The sequence below is a fragment of the Acytostelium subglobosum genome (genome assembly GCF_000787575.1).
Source record: "Acytostelium subglobosum LB1 DNA, scaffold: scaffold36, whole genome shotgun sequence".
NCBI classification, from domain to species: Eukaryota; Evosea; class Eumycetozoa; order Acytosteliales; family Acytosteliaceae; genus Acytostelium; species Acytostelium subglobosum.
Genome location: NW_012236497.1, coordinates 1 through 27,410, shown reverse-complemented (window position 1 = coordinate 27,410; position 27,410 = coordinate 1). Strand labels below are relative to the sequence as shown.

General features: G+C 42.7%; 9 protein-coding genes across 9 annotated transcripts; 3 read left to right on the top strand and 6 right to left on the bottom strand.

Annotated features, from left to right (window-relative positions):
* Positions 1 to 91: 91 nt before the first annotated feature.
* SAMD00019534_118880 (hypothetical protein) lies at positions 92 to 1,392 on the bottom strand (the record flags this gene model as incomplete). Its single annotated transcript, XM_012892813.1, has 5 exons — positions 92 to 440; positions 512 to 696; positions 764 to 978; positions 1,068 to 1,197; positions 1,279 to 1,392. Coding segments are annotated over 5 exons (993 nt in total), but the record flags the coding sequence as incomplete, so codon positions are not given.
* A 185-nt stretch (positions 1,393 to 1,577) lies between these two features.
* SAMD00019534_118870 (hypothetical protein) lies at positions 1,578 to 5,036 on the bottom strand (the record flags this gene model as incomplete). Its single annotated transcript, XM_012892812.1, has 2 exons — positions 1,578 to 4,662; positions 4,738 to 5,036. The coding sequence occupies 2 exons, from the start codon at positions 5,034 to 5,036 to the stop codon at positions 1,578 to 1,580; spliced, it is 3,384 nt and encodes a 1,127-aa protein (XP_012748266.1).
* Positions 5,037 to 7,125: 2,089 nt separating this feature from the next.
* Positions 7,126 to 10,577, bottom strand: SAMD00019534_118860 (hypothetical protein; the record flags this gene model as incomplete). The annotated part of the gene is made up of 4 exons (XM_012892811.1): positions 7,126 to 7,247; positions 7,335 to 7,439; positions 7,501 to 9,910; positions 9,978 to 10,577. The coding sequence occupies 4 exons, from the start codon at positions 10,575 to 10,577 to the stop codon at positions 7,126 to 7,128; spliced, it is 3,237 nt and encodes a 1,078-aa protein (XP_012748265.1).
* A 141-nt stretch (positions 10,578 to 10,718) lies between these two features.
* On the top strand, positions 10,719 to 13,431 carry SAMD00019534_118850 (hypothetical protein; the record flags this gene model as incomplete). The annotated part of the gene is made up of 7 exons (XM_012892810.1): positions 10,719 to 11,215; positions 11,381 to 12,002; positions 12,086 to 12,331; positions 12,401 to 12,575; positions 12,664 to 12,765; positions 12,858 to 13,084; positions 13,159 to 13,431. The coding sequence occupies 7 exons, from the start codon at positions 10,719 to 10,721 to the stop codon at positions 13,429 to 13,431; spliced, it is 2,142 nt and encodes a 713-aa protein (XP_012748264.1).
* Positions 13,432 to 13,530: 99 nt separating this feature from the next.
* Positions 13,531 to 14,452, top strand: SAMD00019534_118840 (hypothetical protein; the record flags this gene model as incomplete). Its single annotated transcript, XM_012892809.1, has 3 exons — positions 13,531 to 13,654; positions 13,722 to 13,996; positions 14,087 to 14,452. 3 exons carry the CDS (start codon positions 13,531 to 13,533, stop codon positions 14,450 to 14,452), a joined length of 765 nt encoding a protein of 254 aa, XP_012748263.1.
* Positions 14,453 to 14,558: 106 nt separating this feature from the next.
* On the bottom strand, positions 14,559 to 16,901 carry SAMD00019534_118830 (hypothetical protein; the record flags this gene model as incomplete). Its single annotated transcript, XM_012892808.1, has 3 exons — positions 14,559 to 15,028; positions 15,128 to 15,357; positions 15,430 to 16,901. Coding segments are annotated over 3 exons (2,172 nt in total), but the record flags the coding sequence as incomplete, so codon positions are not given.
* Positions 16,902 to 17,529: 628 nt separating this feature from the next.
* SAMD00019534_118820 (hypothetical protein) lies at positions 17,530 to 20,215 on the bottom strand (the record flags this gene model as incomplete). Its single annotated transcript, XM_012892807.1, has 4 exons — positions 17,530 to 18,576; positions 18,650 to 19,242; positions 19,322 to 20,035; positions 20,116 to 20,215. 4 exons carry the CDS (start codon positions 20,213 to 20,215, stop codon positions 17,530 to 17,532), a joined length of 2,454 nt encoding a protein of 817 aa, XP_012748261.1.
* Positions 20,216 to 20,590: 375 nt separating this feature from the next.
* SAMD00019534_118810 (hypothetical protein) lies at positions 20,591 to 21,346 on the bottom strand (the record flags this gene model as incomplete). The annotated part of the gene is made up of 3 exons (XM_012892806.1): positions 20,591 to 20,897; positions 20,980 to 21,091; positions 21,169 to 21,346. The coding sequence occupies 3 exons, from the start codon at positions 21,344 to 21,346 to the stop codon at positions 20,591 to 20,593; spliced, it is 597 nt and encodes a 198-aa protein (XP_012748260.1).
* Positions 21,347 to 21,982: 636 nt separating this feature from the next.
* Positions 21,983 to 24,087, top strand: SAMD00019534_118800 (hypothetical protein; the record flags this gene model as incomplete). The annotated part of the gene is made up of 2 exons (XM_012892805.1): positions 21,983 to 22,027; positions 22,105 to 24,087. The coding sequence occupies 2 exons, from the start codon at positions 21,983 to 21,985 to the stop codon at positions 24,085 to 24,087; spliced, it is 2,028 nt and encodes a 675-aa protein (XP_012748259.1).
* Between the last annotated feature and the right edge of the window lie 3,323 nt (positions 24,088 to 27,410).

The following is a 27,410-nucleotide window of genomic DNA, read 5'->3' as shown; positions in this document are numbered from 1 at the left end:
ATCGTCCAAACACAATCCTTGAATTACTTTTGGGGAATAATAATGACAAAAATAGTATACAAATAATAGATAGTTATCTGTATTCGTCACCACAATCCTTCCATCCAAGCATTGTATCACCTTTGTTGGCAGCATTATTGATTTGCTTATAGTCATCACTGTCCAACTTAAAAGAGTATAGATCTTTGACCAATTCATCCTTGTGTTTGGTGATTCCCCATCGACAACCAATGACAGCACCGCCCACCTGAGTCTGATCCAGAATGAATCGAATTGCCACCATCGTCAATGAAACGCCATGTTTGTTGCCCACTCTTTTCAGTACCTCCAATAGATCCTGGAACATTCGCCATCCACCCCATCTCTCTACAAAGTTACGATACTTTGTCAGACTCCAAGTGTTTAGAGCTACCTGTGATGGATCTGGTACGCCAAGGAATCTATGAAATAGTGTTGTTTAGTAATGGCATTATGATGATGAACAAGACGATGACGATGTGATTACACTTACTTCTCTGATATTAGTCCACCAAGACATACACCATAGGCTATAATATAAATACTCTTCTCTTTACAATAGATGGACATCTTCTTCTCGACACGTCTATCAATGATTGAATAGGACACTTGGTTCGTCGCAATCTTAATACCACTATTTACAATTCTTTGCACTCTGATTGTATCAAAGTTGGTCAACTATATAGTGTTGATTATGTTGTTGTTAGACATGCTCCTTCACGCAAATACTGTTGTAATTACATACACCTATGTGTCTGATGACGGGTTGACTTTGACACTGTAACACCTTGAGATATGCCAATGCATCCATGTATCTCTCATCGTCATAGTCCCACCAATGGAACTGAAGAAGATCCAATCTGTCCACCTTCATCGCAGCCATTGCCTTCTTTACTGCCTTGGTTGTCATGTCCTGTGTTACTGATCCTGGAGGTGGGAACCACTTGGTGAAACCATGTACTGAGAAGTATGGTGTTAGTGATTGTTAAAGTATGTATGTATGAATGATCGATCGGATGGATTGATGGATGATGGATGGTTGGACATACTATTGTTTGGGTCCAACTTGACACGCCCGCTTCGTACCTGTGTGATAACCTCACCAAACAGTTCCTCTGATGGTCCATAATGATCGGCCATATCAAATGTATTCAGTCCACTTGATATATACTCAACAATCTATATATATATATCATAGATAGATAGTTGTCAGTTCAAGATGCCTGTTGATCCACCAGTTTGTCTGTCTATGATACAAACATCATTAAGAGCATTCTTGTAGTTTATTTTGCCATGACCACCTGATACCTGCCACATGCCATTAATAATGCGAGGAAATCTGAATCCATCATCTAATGTTGTAAATTCCATCATCTCTCTCGCTTTTATTGTATAAGTACATCTTCATGATGATAACAATAGTAATAGAGAGTTGCACCCTTTACTTTTGGTTTGAAAGGTCCATCCATCAACCAAATAATTCAAATAAATCGATTATGGGGGGTGTTGTTTGTTTATTTAATTGAAGTAGCAAAGTTGTTGTCATGGGGGATCACTGATCAGTGTCCAACGGAACTAAGGATGTAACGGACTGAAGCAAGTATTGGTTGGGTGTAGTAGTCCTTTGAGGAGAGAGATGGGTGATGTTCAATCTTTTGCTTGAGACCATTCATCACACGAGCAATAACACTCATTATGGCCTGATCAGATGAATCCAATTGTCCAAGGGCCTCCTTGATCCACTTGAGTTTGAGGTCCACATCGGTAGAGAGGTCGTGCGATAGTTGGTGAATCAATGAGAGTGTGGTTGCGTTGGGTAGCACCTTGGCATGCTGCTGTGAAAAGATGTCCGATGTGTCCAGTGAGGCACAGAGATCGGCAACCATTGCCACATTGGAGGCATTGAGTGCTTGGTTGAATGCTCCGACATAGTTTCCGCTGTCCACCATTGATTTCAGATCGGGATAGGCCTGAAGTCTTGGACGCTGTGGTGCTACAGGTAGCACCACTGTTGCTTGTGGTGAGAAGAATTGTCTTTGTTGCTGTTGTTGTTGTTGTTGTTGGTGTTGCATATAGATATTGTTCATGAGTGAAGCATGTTGGGGTGGGGCAGAGATACCATTGATTGGTGATTGAGGTGTTGGTGTTGGGTGTACGAGACCGGCACCTGCTGCTGATGGGGGTGGTGGAAGACCAAGGTATGACATCATGTACTTCATATCACTCTGGAGATCTTGTTGCTTCTTGGTCAAACTGGTGATTTCCTGATCGTGTGCTTCTCTCTCTTGCTTCAGCTGGTCTGTCAGTGTCTTGATGGACTGCAGCTGAGTCTGTGTGCTAGTCGATTGGGACTGAATCGACTCGGTCATGCCTTTCTCAAACGAAGCGCTGAGATGCTTGAACATCAGGTTGCAACTCTTCTCAAAGCCTGGCACCAGGACTGTCTGGAAGTAGTTCATAAAGATGGTCTCGACCATTGGCTTGACAGTGGCAGATACAGACTCATTGATTGTTGCTTTGAGTTGGGAACTTATCGAATCGACAGAGGTCTTCAATGCAGCGTCAGATTTGGCAGTCACCTTTTTCATCACCTCTTGAGTGGTCTTGGCCATCAGAGCCTCCTGTGACGTGGCTATTCCCTTCTCAATGATTGGTGCCAACTCCTTTTTGAGCACTGCCTTGACTGTGTTGTGGATCGTAGCCTGCAGTGAACTGACCAGCTGGTCCGAACGGATTCCTTGTTGTTGGAGGAGGACATCTGATGATCCAGTAAGGCTCGATGTTGGAGGTGAGTTGTCGTGCGTCGAGAGTGGAGATGTTTCAGGCTGTCCATTTGATGGTGTCGTGGAGGTTGGTAGTGGAGGGGATGGTTGTGTTGCTGCTACTTGATTGGTGGAAGTCGTTGTTGTCGGTGCTGCTGTGGATGGAATGTTGATGGTGGCTTGCTTAAACAAAGGCGTAACATTGACTTTGGTCTTGGATGGTGTCTGTGACTTTGGTGCTGGCTTTGGTGAAGTGGAAACAACAGACTTGTCTTGTCTGGTTGGTGTTGGTGATTGTGTTTTCAGTTCATTTGGTTGCTGCTGCTGCTGTTGCTGTAGAATGGCACTTGGACTCAACAAGGGTTCAGGGTTGGTGATGTCTGCAACTGGAAGAAGAGCTTCTGCAGAGTTCAAGGACACCTTGCCATTTTTGTTCAGTGACTTGGTAGAGATGGTCTTTTGTTGTTGTTGGGGAACTTGGCCATCGGTACTGTCGAGTTGTTGTTCGACTGTGAGCAGACTTGGATCCGGTAGTGATAGAGGTGGTGGAGATGATGGTACAAATAGCTTGCCTGGGGTCAATAGTTCTTCATCGATTGAACTGACCTGTTGAGGGGCAGCAGACCTATTAATTGATCCGGATGAAGATAGACTTGATTGTTGACCAATGCTTCCGGTCTGTGTGATCGTAGAGTCATCGGTTGAATAAGAGTCGGTTGGTAAATAGATGGCCGACTCTATGATTGAGTGGAAGTTGACGGCATGATCCTGAACACTAAAGAAGTTGAACTTCTTGTCCTTGCGCTCCTCCTCGGCGGCGCCCAACTGTGTGGAACCAGATGGCTTTGAGTCCAGGATGGCTGGACGCACTGTGAAGCTGAGCAATGGCTTCTTCAGATCAAACTCTGAGATGTAGTCAAAGTGTGTTGAGCTCGTCGACTCGGACTCCACGTGCAGAATGTAGCCCCTTGAGCAGGTGGTGTATATGGCAAACAAGAATGAATCCTTATAGGCTAGTATGATTGGTGCCATCAATGACTGGGTCATGGTGCCATTGATGATTCGAAGCGTCTGGATGGTTTCAAACTTTGGAAGCGACACAACATGTATCTCCCTGTTGTTATCAAGTCCCACCAACAACTTCTTGTCATCAATGAATGACACAAACGTGACCATCGAGCTATAGGTGTGCTCTGACTCTGTCCTGTTCTGCGAAAGGTCGTACACACCAACCACTCCACCCTCCGTACCGTAGACTAGACGCTTGCCGCTTGCGTCATAGCCGATGGTGTTTGAGGAAGAGGCTAGTGTTATGTGATTCCAGCGACCAGTGCTCGTTGACTCTGGTCCAAAGACCATGAGAGAGGAGAGTCCTCCACCAGCAACGGTGAAAGAAATGTTGGAGCGTGACGCCTCTGGCGACCAGCAGACCTTTGGTGTGAGTAGTGGTTTTTGTTCCTCGTTGGAGTTTGGCGCGATTTTGTACTGATACAGAAGCTGGGGGTTGATGGTGGAGCTTGTCGCCCCAATGTCAAAGATGTAGACGATTCCATTCTCGGTTGTGCAGGATAGTAGATCAACTTTGTCGTCAATGAACTGGATGTCCGTGACTATTCCATGAATGTCCTTGATGAGCGCACGTTGTATGGACGACCGTTGCAACACTCTAATCTTCTCATTCTTGACGACGTAGCAGATAAAGTTGTCATTGACAGAGATCAGTGAGCCCCACAGGTACCTGATTGTTGAAGGTATCAGAGTGATTGGTTGTGATTCCAGGTCGACCAATTTCTTCATTGGCTGTGCTTCGTCCACAGATATACTCTTGCCATGTAGATAGACACCGGCATGGCTGATGACATTGGAGGATTGTTGACTCAAACTAAAAACAAAAATAAATATATATAAATAGATATTAGAGATACAGAACTAATAGACAGTGTTGTGTTATACATACTTTGTGAGCAATGCTCCACCAATAGATGCCTTTCCTGTTGACTTTGGTTTGTCAATACCCTCAGAGGATGAAAGTTGAGTTGTTTGTTGGAAAGAGTTCTCGATAAAAGATACGGTATTTGATTGTGAGTTTGGTGGCGATGTTGATTGTTGTTGGATGTTTGCAGTTGTTGTCGTTGCTGACGATGGGGAAGATGATGGTATGCCCTGGAAGAACCTCATGACGTTGTCATTCTGAGATGTGGCAGAGGGTGATGGTGATCTATTGTCTGATGATCTACTGACTGATTGAAACAGCATATGCAAAGGACTAGTAGTGCTATTGCTGCTGCTGCTGCTGTTGTTGTTAATGTTGTTTGATTCTGAATTTGTATTGTTATCGGTCTGGTTAAAAGTGTGCACACAGGAGTAATGTTAGAAGTGATATCTTAAGTCATGATCATAATAATATTAATACTCACCTCTTCCATTATTATATGAACTATATTTATATATATAAGTGTATTAAATGGTTATTAAAATGACTGTTGGGTGTGTTTTGAATAATAATTGATGATCACCAACAATAACAAACAATTTTATTGTTATGAAGTTCAAAAAAAGACACTTCATGACAAAACTACGACAACGACAACTACAATAACAGATATATAAACAATGATTCTAAAGAGGATAACATCATCTCCATTATTATATAGGTCGTTGTTGGACCGTTCTTCACTGCGTTCATTCTCACTAGTGAACATTACACAAAGTAGCAGTAGCAATGGCATTAACAACAACAGCAACAACAACAAAATACAAAAGATAACAAACAATGACAAACTACAACTACCATTTATATACACAAAAACACAAGAGGTAGTAGCTATACCTCTACTATGTACACACAAGAAGAGGTTGTACTCTACTAGCAATAGCAACAGCAACAAAAAGTGGGCGATACCTGTAGCTTCAAAGTCAGAGGCAAAGAGACTTTACGTTAGCTTTGTTCTCTTGTTCATGGGAACATGTGCCATATACTATTATCTTTTTATTCAATACAATAAGTATCGTAAGTGTTGTATGCAATTCCAGGAGGAGGTATGATATGTACATTGTGTTGTTTGCTCACTACCTACCCACCTACCTGTTACTGCCACAACAATTGTCCAGGTGAGCGAAAGGATTCCAATGAATTATCAAAGGGCATGTCCGAGGAAGAGATCATCAATATGATGCTGACCAAACGTTTCAATGAACTGGTCCAACAGAAATCATTGGCAGGAGATATGACCGAAGAAAAGTTGGCCAAGATGAATGAGTATCTAAACCTATTGCAGAGACAGCTATTACAACAACAGCAACAGCAGAAACAGAAGGAGCCAGGACAGTCTTCTTCTTGATAGCTCGGACATTAAAGTAAACTAAAGGTTGGATGTCAGACATTCTAATTGGGCAGATAGAAGAGTTGATTCAAACATTGGGTATTGTTGGCATCATCGTGGTCTTCATCTTCCATCATTGTACAATGGTCATCGTCATGTTGATCATCATTGTCGTAAAAGTTCTGATTGAGACGATTATATCTGATGTTACCCATATCCCTTGGACGCAGTGGAGCAACTGATTTGTTGTGGCTACCAGAAGAAGTGTTGTTGATGTTCATTTGCTGAGCCACAGAGGTAAACTCTTTGAGAGAGTGCAGTGTTTGGATGATTATCTTCCCATCGACACTTTTGTGAAGAGCAGTCTGTTGTTGTTGTTGTTGTTGTTATCGTCGTCAACATAACTAGTTAGGACTGCTAGATACAACAACATTGTAGATTTGGTATATTACCTTGGTATTGCTTAGCTTAATGTCATAGGTATCGATCAGTAGAGTCATAGCAAATTTGGTTGTGACAAAGTTCAAGAGACTCTGTGCCTCCCTGCTCAATGTAGTAGTAGGTGGTACCCCTTGGCGTTGTAGTAGAATCTTTATCACTTGGTCACTGTCGTATATAATAATGATGTCAGTATGTGTGTTGGGTGTCTCTCTTGTCTGAAGTATCCAGGTATTATAATAGTTACTCTACCAAAGGTTTAGTCAGTAGTTCAATTACATGTCTATCATCACGTGTCGTAGTCGATAAATCATTGGTAGTAGTACTGTTGTTGATACTCTAGTTAACGTCAGGTAAAGTGTGTTAGTATGTTGCGTCAAAGGATAGCCAGGTTATCACTATGTTACCATTTCTACTACTTGTAAATATAAAAGTGATAGTATTGTTGTGCGACTAGCAAACAATAAATTATGATGATGGTGGATGGAATGTTTATTGATACAGTCCACATCGATGTGGACAACTAATTATATAATCAAGTGATGATGTTGTGTATTACCCTACTACTACTACTACTACAACTACTACTTTGGTGATTGAATAAACAGTCTACTATGATTGCCATTCTTCACAAGTGTGATCTGTGGTCCATCGGCAGTACTCTTGCTGTTTAGTAGTTGCTTCTGGACACTGACCATCTCCCTATCTATATTGTTTGGTTGGTTGGTTGGTGGGTTGGTTAGTACATAGTGTTCCATAAACATCTAAACACACGATAATAATGATTTCATACCCTTATCCTTATTGTCTATCAACTTTCCATCTCTGTACCATACCAAGTCCTTCTTCTGTCTCTCCAAGTACTCCATCAACATCTCATATCCACCTCCTACACGAACTAAATTGTATATTAGTATTATTATTATTATGTTGTTGTAAATGGTGATAACAATACTTACCAACCAACTCTCCAGACCTAAGACCAATGTTGACCTTGTGTTGCTTTCCAATGTTGTAGTTGCCTTTGTTGTCCACCTTCTTTATCTGACTTGCAATTGCCTTTGTACTGTCTGACAGTTCGTGGCTGTTTGCCAATTGGTCCAGTCTCCTATCGATCGATGATGAACCAAATGATACATGTTGGTCAGTGGTATCCTCAATGTCCAACTCATCCAACATTGCACCAGTCTGATCGATGACCTTTGACATTGGACCTCCATCTGTGAACTGATTCTGATCCTCCTCTTCCTCCTCCTCCTCCTGCTCTTGCTCCTCATCAGTTGGCTCGAACAGATTGTCATCCTCTGGGAATTCAATGTCTTCATCATCATCGTCACCATCAACCAGGTCCAGTCCTGATCCTCCATTCTCCAATTCACTAACCAAAAGTTCATTCTGTTCTTGATCCACTGGTGGATGGCTATCAACATTTTGTTCTTCATCTTTCAATGTTCCAAAGATAGTATCACCAGACAATAAACTTCTGCCATTTTGTTCACCAAACAAGTATCCATCAACAGTGCCATCATTGTCGTCGCGTTGACTGGCTCTCTGAGTGTCTCTGTCCTGTTGCTGTTTGAGTTGCCTCTCCTTGAGTGAGGATACCATCTGATCCCATTTGACAATCTTGCTAACATTTTGATGATTGCTGTTGCTGCTGCTACTGTTTTGAAGATCAGAGTCTGGCATTGTCATCTTGTATGATCCAGAGTGGTTTGTTGATGTTGTCGTTGTAGATGATGGTGGAGTGTAGGTTGACTGATTGATAGATATAGACATCTGTGGACGAGTGGTTGATGAGCTCATGCTTTGGTACAGAGATTCAAAGGTTGTTCTTCTCAGTCTACTGGGAGTGAGCGCTGCAATTTGTGATTCGGCAAGTGGGATCATTGGTGCATCATGAATGACAACGTGTACCTTTGATATTCGCTCCTTCATGTCATCATTCTCTGCCATCAACACATCGATCATCTTCATCAACTCCTCCACTTTGACCTCCTTTTCTGCTAGCTGATTGCGGAGTTGGACGGCCTCATCCTGAGCCTTATTCTGACTCTCAGTGAGACGCTCCAGAGTATCTGTAATTTGATCTAGCTCGACCTTTGGTAGTAACACCTTGCCCTTTCTCTCCTCCTTGTGCACAGTGAGCTCTGCCATTGCTGTCTGCTCCCTCTTGGTAATGTCCTCCAGATTGCGCATTGCATGATTGTACTCAATGCTCATCCTCTGTAACTTTGCCTCTGATTGACGCCAATTGTTCTCTGCTGCCGTGCGATGATATCGCTGCTCCTCGACCTTGGCGTTGGCTACCTGATTGACCTGTGACTCTCTCTGTCTCAGTGCAACCAACTCTTCCAGCAAAAGTTGCATCTTGGCCTGATTGGTGGCATCATTCTTCATGTTGGCGATCTTCTCATTGAGCAACAGCAGCTCATCATTCTTCTCACGTATCTCTTCGTCCTTGATTGAGGTCTCTTGAAGCTTATCATTGATGGCCTCAGAGAGTTGTGTGATCTCGTCTACGAGTCCAGCAATGACAGTGTCATCCACGCTCTTGGCCTGTAGTTGTCGTTTCTGTGCCGAGAGCATGTTGCGCAGTTCATTGTTCTCGAGATCCAGCCTCTGTGATTCACCATCCTGTTCCCTTCTGAGTTCCTGACTCTCGAATGATGTCTGTCTTAGTAAGTCTCTAAGTTCCTGGTTGGTCTTGTGCAACTCTCTACTCTGACCTTCGCTATTCTCATAGCGGGTCTCTGCTGCCTCTAGTGCCTGCTCCGTTTGCCTCAACCTGTTCTTGAGTTTGTTGATGTGATCAGAGACTATCTCCTGTGTACCAATGATCTCCTGGGCCACCTTCTCTTTGGATCGATTGATTTCGTCGTAGTCCTTTGCCATGAAGATGCCTGCAGCAGTACTATTGTTCATGATGAAAGATGTCCTGAGATTGTTGTTGTTGGCCGATGCGGCAAAGTCCTCTTCAAGGTCCTGTACCTCGGTCTTGAGCATCCTCAACTCACGCTCATAGTTTCCACTAGAGTAGACATTGTAGTCTGGTCGTTTTGAGGGGCTGGTCTCGTGAATGTAACTGTTGTTGTTTTGATTTGGTGTACGAGATGGTGATTGGAAAAGGCGATCGTAAGAGTCCTGTCTTCTTGGTACAGATGATGGTATAGGACTTGGTGGAATGGGAGGTTTGGAGGCTGAGCTTGGAATGTAGGATGTAGTGTTTACACCACTTCTGTTTGTGGTTGAGTTGTTGAGGTGGCTGCTGCTGTTGTTGTTGTTTGGGACTACAGGTGTAGTTGAGGTAGTTGATGTAACTACATTGTTGCACTTTTGGCATATGCTATCACCATTGTCAATGTTGTGCTGATGTTCGAGAAAGAGTTAGTATGAGAGCTTAGGTTGATGTAATAACAGATAACAGGCTACATACAATTAAACAAGTGCAGTGAGCAGGGACCAGTCGCCAACGTCGTGGTGTCTTGTTGGAACCACTCTGTCTGTTGTAGGACGATGGTGTCAATGGAGAGTCGCCAACATATGATTGAGATGAGGAATGATGTGGTGTGGAGAATGATTGCTGCTGCTGTTGATGAATAACACTGTTGTTCTGTTCATCATCATCAGACAGTAGCTCCTCTAGTATGACTTGGCCAGGTATGTGAGGTTGCTGCAGTGAGGTGTTGTGCTGAGCAGGTGTCTTGTAGTTTGGAGTGGAATCGAATACGTTTGGTGATGGAGGTATTGGTCTGATTGGAGTCAGGGGTATTGAATCAATTGTTATTTTCCTGTCGACTGATTGTGATGGTGATGATGATGATCCAAATGTATTGTTCCTTCCATTGACTGATGAGGAGTATGTAGTGTTGGTGTTGTTGTTGAATGGTCTGGTCATAGGTTGCATAGTATTAGAACTATTGTTATTCATTGACATATATTTGTTGTTGTTGTTGTAATATTGTTGTTGTTGTTGTTGTTGTTGTTGTTGTTGTTGTTGTTGTTGTTGTTGTTGTTCAATGTATGTTGGTAACATGGTTTAAAGATTTGTATGATTGATAGCAAATGATCTTTTTATGAACTGACAAACAGATAACTTTCAAGGTAGGTGCTGTGCTCAGTGGGACAAATTAAATAGATAGAGAGAGAGAGAGAGAGAGAGACATAGATACCTACGATGAAGAGATTGAACAATATATTCAATAATGACAATGATGACGATCAGGTCGATGTTAAGCCCAAGAAACCACTGATCACTCTGTCACCAATGTCCACTACAACAACAGCAACTACAACATCAATGTCATTCCAATTAAAGCAACCTGCTTTAAAGAAGCCAAGAGCATTCGAGTCGAGTGATGACAATCACTTTGATAGCAGCAGCAGCAGCAGAATCAGTACAGGTGACAATGACTACAACCAACAGCGCAATAAGGACCAACACGACGATGATGATGTTGACACATTGGATCAATTCATGGAGAATGTTCACAAACAAGTTCAGACTGATCAGCACAGTAATGCTAGAGCAAAACGAGACGATATAGATGAGGAGGATGAGGAGGAGCGCTTCTTTAAGATGAGGAAACTCCAGTTGGAAAAGGCTGAGAAAGATAGCATTGCTGCTGCTGGTGACTTTGACGATGAAAACTATGACCCATTGCTTTTGCAAGAGTATGCTTCTACTGATCGATATGACGAGGAGGAGGAGAGAGAGAAGAGAGTGCCAGCTTATCAATGCTGCCGCTGCCTCTACGACACTCAAGTGTTGTCCTCAACCGTATTAATACATGGCTGATCCCACCACCAACTCAATCACCAACGACATCACTACAACAGCTCTGACGATGAGGAATCAAATATCGCCGGCGGTACTAGACCAAACAGGAAGAAGTTTATCGAGCCACTGCCTCCTCTTGACCACTCCAAGATCGTCTATGGCGAGTTTGAAAAGTGTTTCTATGAGGAGGACTCTGACATTGCCGATCTGTCCACAGAGCGTGTGTTTGCCCTGCGCAAGGAGCTGGACATTAGGATCATTGGCAATGACTTGGTCAACCCAGTCACCTCATTTGGACACATGGGCTTTGACGACACCATGATTCAGGCCATCCAGAAGCAAGGCTACGAAACACCTACCACCATCCAGAAACAATCGGTACCGATTGCCATGAGCGGTCGTGACATGATAGCCATTGCCAAGACTGGCTCTGGCAAGACGGCTTCTTTCATTTGGCCATCGATTCCACACATCATGGACCAGCCCTATCTGGAGAAGGGTGACGGTCCCATTGCCCTGTTCGTAGCGCCAACTCGTGAGCTTGCACATCAGATCTACCTAGAGACACAAAAGTTTGCCAGACCCTACAAGATTAGAACATCAGTCATATATGGAGGTGTAACCAAACTACTACAATGTCGTGAACTCAAAGCTGGTTGTGAGATTCTTGTTACTACTCCTGTATGTACTTTGATCAAGTGACCAAGAGAACTTAATATATTGGACCCAAACTAACAAAACAACAACATCAACAACATCTATAGGGAAGACTTATTGATATGATCAAATTAAAAGCAACAAAGATGAACAGAGTGACATACCTGGTGCTAGATGAGGCAGATAGAATGTTTGACATGGGCTTTGGACCTCAGATTCAATCGATCATTGGTCAGATACGTCCTGATCGTCAGACTCTATTATTCTCTGCAACATTTCCACAACACATTGAAGACTTGGCCAGGAATATTTTGATTGATCCAATAAGGATATCCATTGGTAGTGCTGGAAGTGTATGTGTATAATAATTTGGTAGTTGGCAACTACACATTTAAACTAACTCTAATATATTTTTGCACCAGGCCAATCAAGATATAACACAATTAGTTACAGTATTGAGCTCTAGCTCTGATAAATGGCAGTGGCTTGTTCAACGATTGCCACAGTTCATCCAACAGGGCAATGTTATAATATTCGTCAGTACCAAGAATGCAACAGATGAATTATCAGCCAACTTGATAAAGTTTGGCTTTATAGGTAAGGAAGGACGCGCAAGTCTCTCTCACAACAATCCATTACTATTGAGTTAACCTAACACCTCCACCACCAACACAACTGTTAACAGTTGATGGATTACATGGTGACAAGGACCAACAAGAGAGAACAAAGATAATCAATAAGTTTAAAGAGGGTAGCATCCCAGTGTTGGTGGCCACTGATGTAGCAGGTAGGTAACCTTATATATAAATATATAACAATCAGTGCTAGTACTCTCTCTCTTTGGACCTAACACACAAAGCTCTCATTAATGTACTGTAGCTCGTGGACTTGATATCAATCTGATAAAGAATGTCATCAACTTTGATCCCTCTCGTGACATTGAATCACATACACATCGCATTGGAAGGACAGGTCGAGCTGGTAGTCTAGGTGTTGCACATACGCTGATCACACCAAAGGATATCCATTTCTCTGCTGAACTGGTCAAGCATCTAGAGAATGCCAATCAGATCGTACCACCAGAGTTGATCACCGTCGCTATGAGTGTATGTATCATATGATAGTGTTGTTTGGTTGGTTTGTGGAAAATCCTTAGGTTTAACACAACCATTATATATAGAATAACCAGTTTAGGAGGGAGAGATCAGGTGGAGTCCGAGGAGGAAGAGCCAGAGGCAGAGGTGGACCACGTGGCGGAAGAGGAAGAGGTGGTCGTGGTCGAGGTGGAAATGGTATTGGATTTAGGGATAGAAACAACAACCATAGTAGTAGTTCTGGTGGCAACTCGGTAAAGAAGACTCAATTTGTTCTTGCATCATCGTCATCTGGACAACAACATCAACAACCACCACTTTGTGGACATCCACTTGCCGATGACGAATATGATTATTGACATTCAAAGTAAACAATCGATTGTTGTTGTAGAATTTGAAGTGGCATTATTATATGATTGTACATAGTTGTTATAACATCATTGATATATATATTTATAATGAGCGAGTTGCCAAAGGAACTGCTATCAAGGTTGAAATATGAGCTGAACCTCTTTGACAAAGACCCTCCACCTGGCATTCAAGCATGGACTGTCGACGATAGAGTAGATCATTTAGAAGCTAGTACGTATGATACTACTTTCATTGTTCAACTCATACTCACTGCTATCAACAACAACAACAACAAAAGCAATCATTGGACCAGAACAGACACCATTTCACAAGGGTATATTCTACCTAGACATCATTATGCCCATGAGGTACCCATTTGAACCGCCCAAGGTACGCTTCATCACTCCTATCTACCATCCCAACGTTGACTCTCATGGTAGGATATGCTTGAACATTCTGAACATGCCACCAAAGGGTGGATGGGCACCGGCACTGAACCTGTCCACTGTGCTCAGCTCCATCAGACTCTTGATGTCTGAACCAAATCCATTGGACCCTCTTGTTAGAGAGATAGTAAGTAGTATCACTGTACATTCAAAGAGAGAGAGAGAGAGAGAGAGTATGTGAGAGATAAACTAACTTACTATATATCTAACACTATAGACTGATGTCTTCCTCAACAATCATCAACAATACATACTGACTGCCACTCAGTGGACAGAGAAGCACGCAACACCAGACCAAGCAAAGAGATCATTACCAAATGATCAGTTGGACACACCGACAGATATCAATACCACGACGACAACAACGACAACGACGACGATGACAGATAAACCATCAAAGAACAAAAGAGAAAGAGATCAAGAAGATGAATCAGATGACGAGGAGTCAGACAGACATTCAGTGAAGAAACAAACAACCACCCATCAAACAAGTAGTAGAGTTGAGGAAACTCAACAACCTCATGATGATGATGATGTTAACAACGATGGCAATGAAGACAATAACAATGATGGATGGGATTGATCCCGACTATATAATAGCTTAAAGTTGAAACAAAGAATGGCATCAATCAACAAAGATTGAAGCATCGTCTTTATTGTGAATCGAATATGTACAAACACATAACCTATAGATCCTCTGCTGACGAAGAAGAGGACGATGATGTTGATGATACAACACCACTACCAGAGCTGCTGCCAGATGAGTGTCGGTTGTTTGGTATCTTGCTAATGGCCTCCAAAAGGGTAGACATATGCTGCTCTTCAATTCCTAACAGTTCCAACATATTCTTGTCGAGAGAGGCAATCGATGCCATTTCAAAGTAACCGGCTGCCAGGAAGCTGTCTGTGTACTCGCCCAAGTTGAGTCGATGCAGCCACGATCCCACCACCTTGCTTGGAGACATGGCGTAAGATGAAGGCAGCTCACGTTCCTTGCGATTGAACGATTCAGGAGAGATTGACTTTAAAAAGTCGATGATGTGGTCATCATAGTCGTCCAGATAGGCGCTGTCCAGGTTCCAGTGTGAGGCGTCCTTCACTGGGATATACTTGAATAGATTCTGGAATTGCTTGGACAGTTTCTTGGCACCCTTGATATGTACAATATCGTCGTTTGCACCGTGTATCACCATCACTGGACAGGCGATGCGTGAGACGTTCTTCAAGTGGTCAAACGTACCCAATGACAGGAACCTATTTACAATGTTCTCACTGATGCTGTTTGGGACAAAGGTGCTCAGGAGGATCAGTCCACCCAATGGCTGTTTGGTTGCGCTCTCCTCCTTTGTAGGTGTATGTACAACAACAACGGGCTTCTTCTGACTCCTTCCAATACTTCCATATCCAATATTGGTCCTACTAGTCTGTCTAGGATATAACTCTCCTGCAAATTGTAGACTACATATTGTTCCAATTGACTTGGCCATTCTAAAGAGGATGGTATTGTTTCAGAGGTTAATATCATGTTTATGATTGATACTACAATCTACATGTACTTACAGGATAATGTTTGATGATGGGATACTTAGGTTATTGATACAATAGTTATAAACAATTGATATATCGTTGAGCAACTCCTTCATGGTTGGCTTGCCACTTGAGTTCAAACCAAAGCCAGTGTAGTCGTAGCAGATAATGTTACAGAGTAGAATATCAGAGAGTATGCGTAGGCTCTTGCGAACCAGTCCCAGATCCTCTCGATCGCCGCCACTGTATAGGATCGTGTATTTTGAATCCTGGCCGTCACTGGAGCGCCACTTGAGATGCAGACACGGAATCACCTTGGTGTGTTGATCTGGTGAGTGGATCCAGAACAGATTATCCAGCTCGGTGGTGTACGAGGGTAGTGGTGGCTGGAATAGGAAGCTGTCCTTGGTGTTGCTGTTGCGCTTCCTGTTGGTCTGTGGATTTGGCATAGAGTTGAGCAGATTCTTAAATGAACTCGAGTGCAAGAGCTTGGGTCGTGGCGGTGTGTTTGTAGCTTGTGGATTGTTGTTGGCTGATTGACAGGTGGTGTTGCTGAGCACGGTAGGTTTGGTGGAGGATAGGGAGGTGATCTCACGAACCTCGACCAATGGTAGGATTCCATCATCGTTGACAAAATAGTTGGACAGTGGATGGTTGTGCGGAAGAATAGACTGCTTGTGTACTATGATCAAGTTGACTCTATTCTCCAATCGTACCATCTTGTGGACTTGGTCCATCATCTCGCTGATGGTAAAGTGCAATGGGAATCGAAACACTTTGGATATCAATGGATGAGAAAGTGGTAGCTTCACTCGGAGTAGAACGGTCTTTGATGGTGATATGCCGTACACGGAGCTATTGGCCAATGGTGATACTGAGCTACAAAGTGACTGTTGTTGTTGCTGCTGGTTGGTAGTGATTAATCTGTTGCGTGGAGATTCATTGGTTGTCGATGCGGTTGATGAGAAGAAGGTGCGGTTCGATGAAGAGGACGGTGAGGAAGAGCAGCTTTCGTTGGGTGTATTCTGTGAAGAGTCAGTGTCCAACTTTGGCATGTATAAAGTGTGTCGTATGGAGCCACATGAGTTGGATGGCTGCAATTGTGGAGGTGGTGTGATAATTGGTGGTTGTGTGTCTGCTGCTGTTATTGTATTGTTAAGGTTATTGCCATTGATCGATTTCAAATTGGTGGCAAGTTGAGGATGATGATGTTGTTGTTGTTGTTGTTGTTGTTGTAATAGTTGTTTGATCGTTTGTGATGATTTCTTCAACTGCAATTCGCACTCCTCTTCCTGGTCGTCCTCGAGCTCAAGTTCAAACTTGGGCAGAGGTGATTGATTGTCATGAGCACAAAAGGTAGAGAGACTATTGTCCACTGGGGTCTGCGGCGTACTAGTCATCAAGATGTCATTGAACGAAAGACATTTCTTTAGATGATAGGGTGAGATTGACATCACCCTCTGTCCAGACTTGGCCACTGTTGGGGATTCGACCAATAATTCCATTCTAATTTCATGAATATATATATTGGAATTTGGATTGATTGTTAGAGTTGGTAAACTTGCTTGGGTGTGTTGACATGATCATGCTGTCGAACGAGATGAGTTTGCAAACTTGAGATATGGAAAACAAGCTATTGAAATAATCTGTTGACCTTACCAATTTAAAACCTAGTTTTCTCTATCTATCAATCTTGCAAGAACAGAAGTTGTGTACCTGAAGTTTGGTAACTCTATGGCAATGATTATATTATATATTATGTGATCGTTTAATTATTTGATTGAGAGAATTCAAATGGTATGCTGCCACTGTTGTTGTTGACAGACAGGTGCAGCATGTCGGCGGGAAGTGGTTACCTTTTTAAGCTTGTGTGTATTATATTTATAATGTCGTGTCCAATACTTGTATGAGTATTATTTGTGTTGAATGTGTGTATGTGTGCTTCAATGAATGATCACCTAACATCATCATTGAGAACCATTGTGTTGAGTGATCGGGGGTTGTTGTTTATCGCCCTTTAAGTGGGCCACATCAGCCCACACATCTTGAGCGGGCGACGAATCAAACATGTGTGTATGCAAGTGTTGGTGTCATTATCATAATCATGAGGACAAAAACAGGATGACACCCACTTTAATTTAGTTTGATCAAAGGTGAATAAGATGTGATTGTGATCCGCTCACAACAGTCTCCTCGTTCTTGTGAAGGGCCAACAAATTGGAGATGCTGTCCAAAAACAATGCGTCCATCTTGTCGTCTATAAGTAGATAGTGTGGCCAGTGGCTCCTTCTCCTCCACACCCATCGACTGGTTGACACATATCATCTTGCACCGATTGCATAATCCAATCGTTTGAAAGACCAGACCGCCAACACTGAAGCGATTATAGTTATCTTCTTCGTATGCCTTTCCACCCTTGATGACAAAGTTGGCTCTGAAGCTATTGGTGCTAATCCAATCGAATGTGTGGATGTCCAGGTCGTCGTCCTTATTACGTTGGTACACTCTGTTCCTTAGATCATCAACACTCTCTTCACTGATCATGAGGAATGGTGACTCGTTGGAGAAGGAAATCTCATTGTTCTCGTTGCTGTTGCCACTTTTCAGTGCCATCCTGGACTTTCTTGAACTCTCTGGTTTCTTTCGAACAAGGTAACAAGTTCGCCCTGTGAACTGATATATCCAATCAGTGACATTACCGACACGGTCTATATCCTCATCACCATAGAGCAGGCCTTCAACAGAATCACCACAAACTTGTATCTCGCTCATTGATGACACTGGATAATAGTCCAATGGTAGTTGCAGTGTCTTCATGCCGGGTGCGCTGAGAGTCAGAATGTTTTGTTTCAGATCGAGACTGGTCGTTATCAGACTGAGTGTTGGTATCTTCTTCTGATTGAGATAGATGCCATTCCTGTCTATCAGTGTCCACTCTCGATCATAGAGGAGGCCTGATGGTCCAATCTCCCAATGGTCAGTCTTGAACGCCCCACATGATTTGACAGGATACACATTGATCTCCAAAAGATAAATGTCACTCTGTTGCTGTTGTCTCGAATGTCCATTGATATTGACATCAGACGATGATCCAAGTGGGGATTGTGATAATCCAGTCATTTGACCACTCATATAAACACACTCATTGATGAATGTCTCTCGAAGGAACTGGATAAATTCCTATTTGATTGGGTACGAGTTAATGATATCGTTAATACAAATGATTGCTCTTGTGGTGTTGATGTAGACATACATAAATATCCTCAAAGTTGGACATGTAACCTAATGATACACGAATTGAGCCGGTTGGTTTTCCATCCATAATGTCCTTGTCATCCCAACAGACATGTCCTTCCTCCAGATGTTTCTCAACGTCTTGTTTTGTGAGGCCAAGATATCCATGACATGCACCTGGATTGCAAAAACAGCCAACTCTTAAATGTATGTTCTTGAGAGAGGCGAGCTTCTCTACCTCGTTCGAGCCGATTGGGGAGCCGTCAGATCGGAACAGATTAAAGTTGATAATGGCTCCCTGTTGCGATGGGTCAGTGTAGTCATTGTCCGCATAGATTGTGACCAAAGGACGTCCATTGTGGTGTTTCAGCTTTGTCAGCGTTCTATACAAATGTTGGACAAGGGAGAAGGTGTGATTCGATATGTTCTGCACACCCAACGACTCTAGCATGTCAAAGCCATACTTGAGTGCAATGATCGACAAGAATGAGGTGGTGCCATCCTCGAACTTCTGGTGGTTGCTATTTCTAAACACATGGAACCTCTCCTGTGCCAACGATGCATTCACTGTACCTCCACCAAAGTATAGTTTGTTTAGAATTGGTATACAATCTAGGTATATAAATGATATTAGTATAGTGTTGCTACTACTACCACCATTTGAAAGAGTCATCATTGCCATATCACTCACCATTATGTACAATTAGAGCACCAAGACCAGTTGGATACCCAAACATCTTGTAGAATGACAGGGTGACGAAATCTGCCTGATGTTTGGAGAGATCCAGTACAGATGTTCCAACTAAACTAGCCACGTCCACTACTATCTTCATATTATTGAACTTGTTCTTGACACTAGATATAAGATCCAAAGAGTACTTTGATCCACTGTAGTTGCATTGTGCAGAATAGGCGAGTAGATCAAATGATTGTCCTCCATCATCGACTTGATTGTGTTGGTTGTGGTGGCGGTGATTCTCAATCTCATTTAGTAACACTTGGAAGTTGTCTTTGGTTGGACCACCACCTTTGAAATGAGATCCTGGAAGAGGCTTGATAAGCGCCCCATGCTCATTGGCATATTCTCGAATGCCAAGGAGCGAGTTGTGAGACTCTAGCAGATGGAAGAATGTTGAGCTGTTTCTGGTCCATGGAAAGTACTCGCCAACCATCTTTAGAGAATCAGTGCATCCCGATGTGAATATGACAGTGTACTGACGGAAAGGTGCATTAAAAAAAGATAGGAGCCTTTCACGTGCAGCATCGATCAGTTCATTGGTCTTTAGTCCAATTGGGTTAAGACTGTGAGGGTTTGAATACTGATTATCTTGTAGGTCCTTGAAGACTCTCTCCAATTGAGCAGAGGAGTATAGTGTTGCTGCTGTATGATCAAGATAACACATGTCTGTATATATATATATAATTAAAGAAGGTTAGTCATTTGATAAATCCAAAAGAGGTAGGCCGCCACTATATAGTACTTACCATTGAGTCTCTGAAATTGATCCCTCCGTAGAATGTCGATCGTTTCACAGTACCCATAGTTTGGGTTGGAAAGTTTGAATACCTCCTTATCTCTGAGCATATTCAAAGTATCGCAACTTTGTCTACTGTTGTATTGTTGAGGTGGCTCTGGTGGGACCTCATCCTCATCAAGGTGATGCGAAGTGGAGTCTTTAATCTTATTACTTAGACCATCGATGGTTTGAATTTGTTGTTGTTGGTTCTGTTTTACCAATCCTACACCGTAGGTAAACAGTGAACCAAATAATATTGATATCAATGTTGATAGTTTGATAAATATACTTATAATACTATATCTCATTCTTTGTAGGATAAATGATGTCATACCCTTTGCTGAAAAGATAAGATGGAGTGGTCACACCCACATTGTTGTACAAATTGATTTTGATTGGATGGATGGTGTAACTATTTATTTACAGTTTTAAGTTCTAAGACACTATTGAGATGTTGACGGTGAAGTGGTTGTGGTTGTTGTTGTAGCGGCCACAGACAACAATGATGATAGCAACTGTTGGTTCTGCTCTAGGTCCTCAGTGCCAGCGTTGTTGTTGTTGTCATTGTGATCTGTTTCTACAGTGGCCACCTCGTCAGCAGAGTCGTTAAAGTCAATATCTTGTTGATTATCCTCTGGGTCATACTTATGAAGCTCCTTCCTCCACTTTTTGATCTGTCCGACCCAACTACGTCGACTGCATCTCTGGTGGATGTCTGGTGTTTTGGGATGATGTTTCTCGCGATTCCTCCTATTATATGGTATAAGGGTAGCAGCAGCAGCAGTGGTGTCAATTGTATGTCTGTATTTGAGTGAACTCTGGTGACACTTACTTTGGAACAGCTTCAAGATATTTATCGTACCCGATCGTATTCTTGCCATAGTCAATTTCCTTCTGTCTTGCCTTTAGTTTGGCTTGGTCAGTCTCCTTTTGAACAGCAACGACTGAGGTAGTCAGAGTGATTATTGGGTGGAGTTATTTGTTAGATACATCGATCATATGATCTTACACAAGTACATACTCGTTGGTAGATTCACTAGCTCACATGCTGGTGATTCCTTTGATTGTCTGTTGTTGCCACTCTCTCCAGTACTTGAGTTCTTTCTGTACGGATTATAATGATTACTTCTGTTGTTATTGTTGTTGTTGTTGTTGCTGTTGCTACTGTTAGAGCAAGGGTATCCACTTCTTCTTTCCATCTCTCTGGAGTAATTGTTGTTGTTGTTGTTGTTGTTGTTGTTGTTGTTGTTAACTGAATGTAACACTGCTGGGGTGATTGATTTGGTGATGTCTTTAGAGTTATCGATGATGACTGTGGGTTTGATGTTAACCGCAGCAACATCATCAGCAGGAGTAGTATTTAAATTGTTGTTGATCAATGGTTGGCCAACAGTTACAGTGTTTCGAAGTGCCTCTCTATCGCACTCATCCTGTTCAGCCTTGGAAGCAGCTTGGTGATCATAGTTAATCTCTTCAAGCCAAATTTCATTTGCAATCATCTTCTTATCTATATTCTCTTTATATATATATATATAAATTACATTTAATAATCAGTGTTGTACAAATATGAATGTATAACTAATGCTGATGCCGTGGACCTTTAATGTTTCCCTCCAAAATTCAAATATTTGAATAATCAGTTTTTATATTAGACAATTAATTGTGAGTCTATCTTCAACACCAAAGACAAACTGTCTTTCACTTTTTACATCAAAGATAATCATAATTGTTTTGAACAACAACAACTACAATAACAACAACAAACACCAACAACTACAACATAATAATGGTACTAAAACTACCTCTATTTTACCCAACCTCATCATCATCGATACATGCTGACCAAGTGGTCGATGGTGGTAACACGGTTAACAGTGGCAGTATGTTGCCTCCAAGGAACAGACCAACCTCATCCCGTAATGATGACAAACATACCACACCATCACATGGGATCAAGGCTGGCTTACTGGAGAATAGCTATTATAGCAAGATGATTGCAACTCCAGACGGCTATTTCTGTGTCAAGAGTGGCAAGGATAGGAGGATTACTTACAATACTCCACTGAGAACCAGTCGGAACAGTGACGACGATGGAGATGATGACCACGACTCTAGCTCCACCAGTGCAGATGAGAATGACCAAGACGATGATGGTGAAGAGTACCTACACCACTCAACCATGAACCTCAAGAGTCATCTTTCATCACTGGTCAACAACGACAACGACGACTACAGCAACAACAACAACAAGGAGAACAGGTACTTGATCAACAGCTCATTGGGTACTGCACAAGGCAAGAATGGTCAAATCTTCTTTGTCACTGGAGCTAAGGATAGGCAGCAGTTACCACAACAGCAGCAGCAGCAGCAGCAACACCAAAAGAAGAAGCAACAACATCTAGAACATCAACGAGACGAGCCAAAACTTAACAACAAAAACAACAACAGTTCAACAAACAACTTTGCAGTTAAACGCCAATATATCTCATCGCCAGGCAACAAGCAGAACCAATGCTATCGCGAGCTAATCATCTTGGAGCATCTGGGCAAGTTGATGAGTCAGAACAAGTCATGCAACTTTGTCACAATGGTTGAATGGTACAAGACTGCACCTTATGATGGCACAGACAATGTTGATGTAGCCAATGACCAATTGGACAATCAGAGACATCGCTACTTACGAACAAAGGACACTGGCGACAAGATACATCTCCGGACTCAACAATATATGAACTTTGTCCTTGAATATGCCGACCTAAAGTCACTGTACACCTATCGCCAGACCAATGACATTACTCTTCGACAATACAAGTCCATCCTCTTCCAAGTGCTCCATGCACTGTCCATCGCGCAACGCGACCTGGAGTTCATGCACAATGACCTTCACATTGGAAACATCCTCTTGCAATCTTTGCCCACTGGCAAGAAATACATTATGTACCAGGACGACTTGGAAAGTTCAAACAGCAGCGATACAGATAGCGAACCATCATCAAGGTTGTACCAGACTTGGGTAGTGGACCATTCCATTGTCAAGATATCCGACTATGGACTGAGCCGCATCCGCATCCCAGAATCAAACAAGGTCATCCACAATCAACGCAATGCGGACAGTAAGCACTTCTTCTACTCGAATGACCTTCAGCATCTATCTTGCTCTCTGCTCAAGTTGCGCATATCTGATATCCAAGCGCCAGAGAACCTGGAGCAGAGGAAAATTTTGAACAACCTCAGGAAGCGCATCCAAGACTCTGTGACGCCACCATTTGCACTACTATCTCATCGGTTCTTCCACTCACTTCGTATGGTACCTTTGGACGCAACTGAGGACAACTGTATACGTCTCTCCTCTGATGGCATTATTCCAGAATTCCCATCGCCCAAGTCTACCGATGGAACCACTGATGAGATTGAGTTGGATGATGTAGCCCCCCTCCAGGAGACATTCCAAGTCACTGGCAACTCCAAGACTCCATCCAAGCCTAGTGCCATCACACCATTGCGTCAAAGGGCAGGACCAAAGACTCCTCAGTTCTACCGACCACTGGCGGCAAAAAAGTACTCCTCCTTCCTTCGACGACCAAGGCAACAGGTAATAATTGAGCAGCACTCAGAGGATGAGTCTGATGATCAAGTGGACGATAGCAATGATCAAGATGCTCAAGACGAGGAGGATGTTGTCAATGATAAGGAGCTGGATGATGACCAAGTTTATACATCCAACTCAATTGGCGATCTCACAGACCAGTTTAGCAAACTATCTACAGAGGTTACAGTCGATGGTGATCAATCAAGTGCCAGTAACAACGTCATTGATGTTACTGTTGACACTTTGGAGGTAGTAGCTACCAAGAAACCAAAAAAGAAGAAGTTGACCGTCTCTGAGAAGTTGAATATGGAAGGTCAATTTATAATCAAAAGACTAATAAATCCTCATTAATCTTGAGGAGGAGTTCTAGTCAAACGAACCAACTCTGTGCTGAATCGATCCATATTATAATCTTGTTTGGTAGATGTTATTGTTTGAAGTAGAGGTAGATCTGTCAGCATCAATATATATGGTCCTCCCTATTGAAACGATTCATAGGAGTTCAGTCTTGGACATCTACGATCTTTTTTCGTCCTTCAATCTTGATCCAACCTGGATGTCTGGTCGTCTTCTTCATAAACAGTGTATCTTCATTGTTGGTTGAACTCTCCTGGCCAAAGCAAATGATGCCTAGCTGGACTCAAGATAAGCCAGGGCGAGGGATAGGGCAAACAGATCGGAATCATAAATAGACAACACTCCTTGTAATCAAGGAGGGCTTGTTAGGCTTTGTTCGACGCAACCAGATCTTGTCCTTGAACTGAGAGGCGAGGAGGTGGAAGTTGTGAAGATGGAAGTGGGGAAAGAGTGAGTCTTGAGGTCAACTTTCTATAGTTCACTGAACTCCCTTTAGTTGCTTACAATTATCCATTCAATAACAATAATGGATACTCTTCCTTTTGTAACCATTAAGAATATATTGTTTTATCTCGACAGTAACATCGACCGTTTAATTTTGTCATTGTTGTTTGAAAAGTTACTGAGTTTGTCACAATTGAAGAGGACCGAGTGACCATGGTATCTGAATGTCTGCTAAATGATGCCTTCATAGGAGTGTAACTTGTTCTTTCGAATCAGGGGATAGATCGGGAGCACGCCCTCAATCGTGCCGTTGGTGCCAAAGTAGAGGTAGACCAGTCGATGTTCAAACAATCGCTTACACACCAAAGCACGGTAAGAATGCAGATATCCATATTTCTGATCTCAACAATGGATGCCGTTGCTTGTTGGGCTTACACAATTATATATATATGGATAGATGACACGCGCCGAGCTGGCATCTAATAGAATTGTGTTCCAAAGCCAAGACTGTATATATGGCGTGAGTCTCCATCATAATGGCGAGAGTCATCATGATAGCGGAGACAACCGACTACACTAATCACACGTACGCTCATGGATGACCGTACACAATAAATACCTGGGACTGTTAGTCACTACTGGACAACAATTACCCTTACCCCCTATTATCTGTCTATATTATTACTATCCACGCCATAACTATACACTAAAGTCTTACATTGCTAATACACGGGCCAACTTGGCGATCAAGTCAACTATATGTGGCTCTTCCCTTTGTTCAGTCAGTTTGTTTGGAACATATCCCTACCGATGACACCAACTACCCATTTTCATTTTGGGGTTGGTTCTACTCGACCTTTGGACAGAAGCAATGTACCGACCTGAAATTCATTAGCTACTCGACTCTCCCATCAATCGCAACTGTGCCTTTGAGAAGCCTGACGATAGACACACCTATGACACTTGCCTGCCACCTCTTCCCCGACACTTTGCCCAGGCTGGAGATAACCTGCCAATTCAACTCTTCAATCGACAATCTCTTGCCAAACAGCCTGAGGTCGCTTGTTTTGTCAGGGAGTTGGGACCAGCCTATCTCTCCTGGTTCTCTGCCGCCACCCGTGGAGAGCATCAAACTGGCGAGATACTCTCATCCAATAGCCAGCGGAATTTTCCAGTCATCAATCATCAGTATTTGAATTGGCGATCATCAACCATTCATAGATGACTCATTTCTCAAATGGCTGGTCAGTCTTGAATGCAACAAGTTGCATCCCGGACCAAACTCCCTGACAGCCTCACTAATCTTGGGGTGGCTTGCGTGTTTGGTCCATCTCCAATCTTTCATGCACCATTGCACACGTTGCATATGGGTTCTTCACTGAAATGTCCTTTCCGCACCTCAAAGAGCTCACACTGCTCTTTGCCGATCACTACATCCACCTTCCCATGTTTGCAAAGCCTTGCCGTTCACTTAAATTGGAGACACCAAACTAGACACATTTCAATTGCCATCATCATTGACTCCCCTCTCAATCGTCCAGTTGTCTTGGAAACATCTGCGACTCTATAGAATATCCAACACAGTATTCTTCCAGACATCGACCAATATCGAAGGATGTTACTTGACGACCATCGAACGTATTCTCGAATGGAATCAACCACTACCAACAAGGTTTCTGGTGACCACAACGACAACTGCTGCTGTTGCTGCTGCATAGACCAAGAAGCACAAGACAACAATCACAACTTCGCCATCCAACATGCCATTCAACTTGACATCGATGATCAGAAGCATCAGCAGTCAGAGAGGATAGCTCGCAATCACCAATAAATCCAAAAACCTCTGTTTATAACAACAATACAACTGGTTGATGCTGGCAACATAAGCTAGTTATACTGTCCATGTGTCTTCAATCTTTGATCCAAGCACTAGTAGATTGCTTTAAAGGACATGAATGTGTTATGCATCGATTCATCTTGGTGAGTTGAGTATAATAGGTGAATGATGGACGATTTTGGTCAGCAGTAGGTGTTCGACATTCGATCAAGTTGTTATTGGACTATAGCTGTTGATGTTGATGACCCTCGTTGATATATCACGATGAACGGCAATGAATGTGCTATATCGCTTCATCTTGATGAGTCGAGTCTGTTGGAGTATCATAGGAGTTGTTGGATGATGTAGGTCCTTGGTTGGTGTGCGACGATCCAAGTTAGCTGTAAATGGTCGTCGTTGCGTGGCTGTCCAAGACTGTAATTCCTATGAATCAMTTCAACAGTGATGTATAATATATTGATCGCTTCATCTTGATGTGTTGAGTATTAATATACTATAATCTTGATTGATATCACAACAATTTTCTCGTGGTGGTGTCCACAAGGTCCAAAGGGGGTGTCTGGTGCTGCTCTCACTCATCAGGGGTCTCAAAAGTTCATAAAAGGAGGATCACCCCCACTAGACATAGTGCTTTATGCAACATTTTTTTGATGTTTTGCGTGGTGGTGTCCATCTTCCCAGGTCAAAGAAAGCATTGGTCGGTCGATCAATCCAAAGAGGTGTCTGGGATGGGTTGAGATAAACACCTGTTATCTCAATGAATGTCCAAAGACCAAGGTGGTTAGTCATTGAATGATTGATGTCTGAGTCCTTCAAAACACGAGCTGTACGGCTGACAGAGTCATTCAAAGGCTTGCCTTGGCGGCCGGCTGTTATCTGTTTTTATATTTGTATATATATAATGGTTTTTTTTATTTTTCAGCATATCAGTTGTGGTCGTACATACGCCAGCACTCAAGCACGTTCCAAACATTACCGAAAGCATCATCAGACAGAGTGTACCACAGGCGAGTGCGTGTTGTGCGTATCCAAGAGA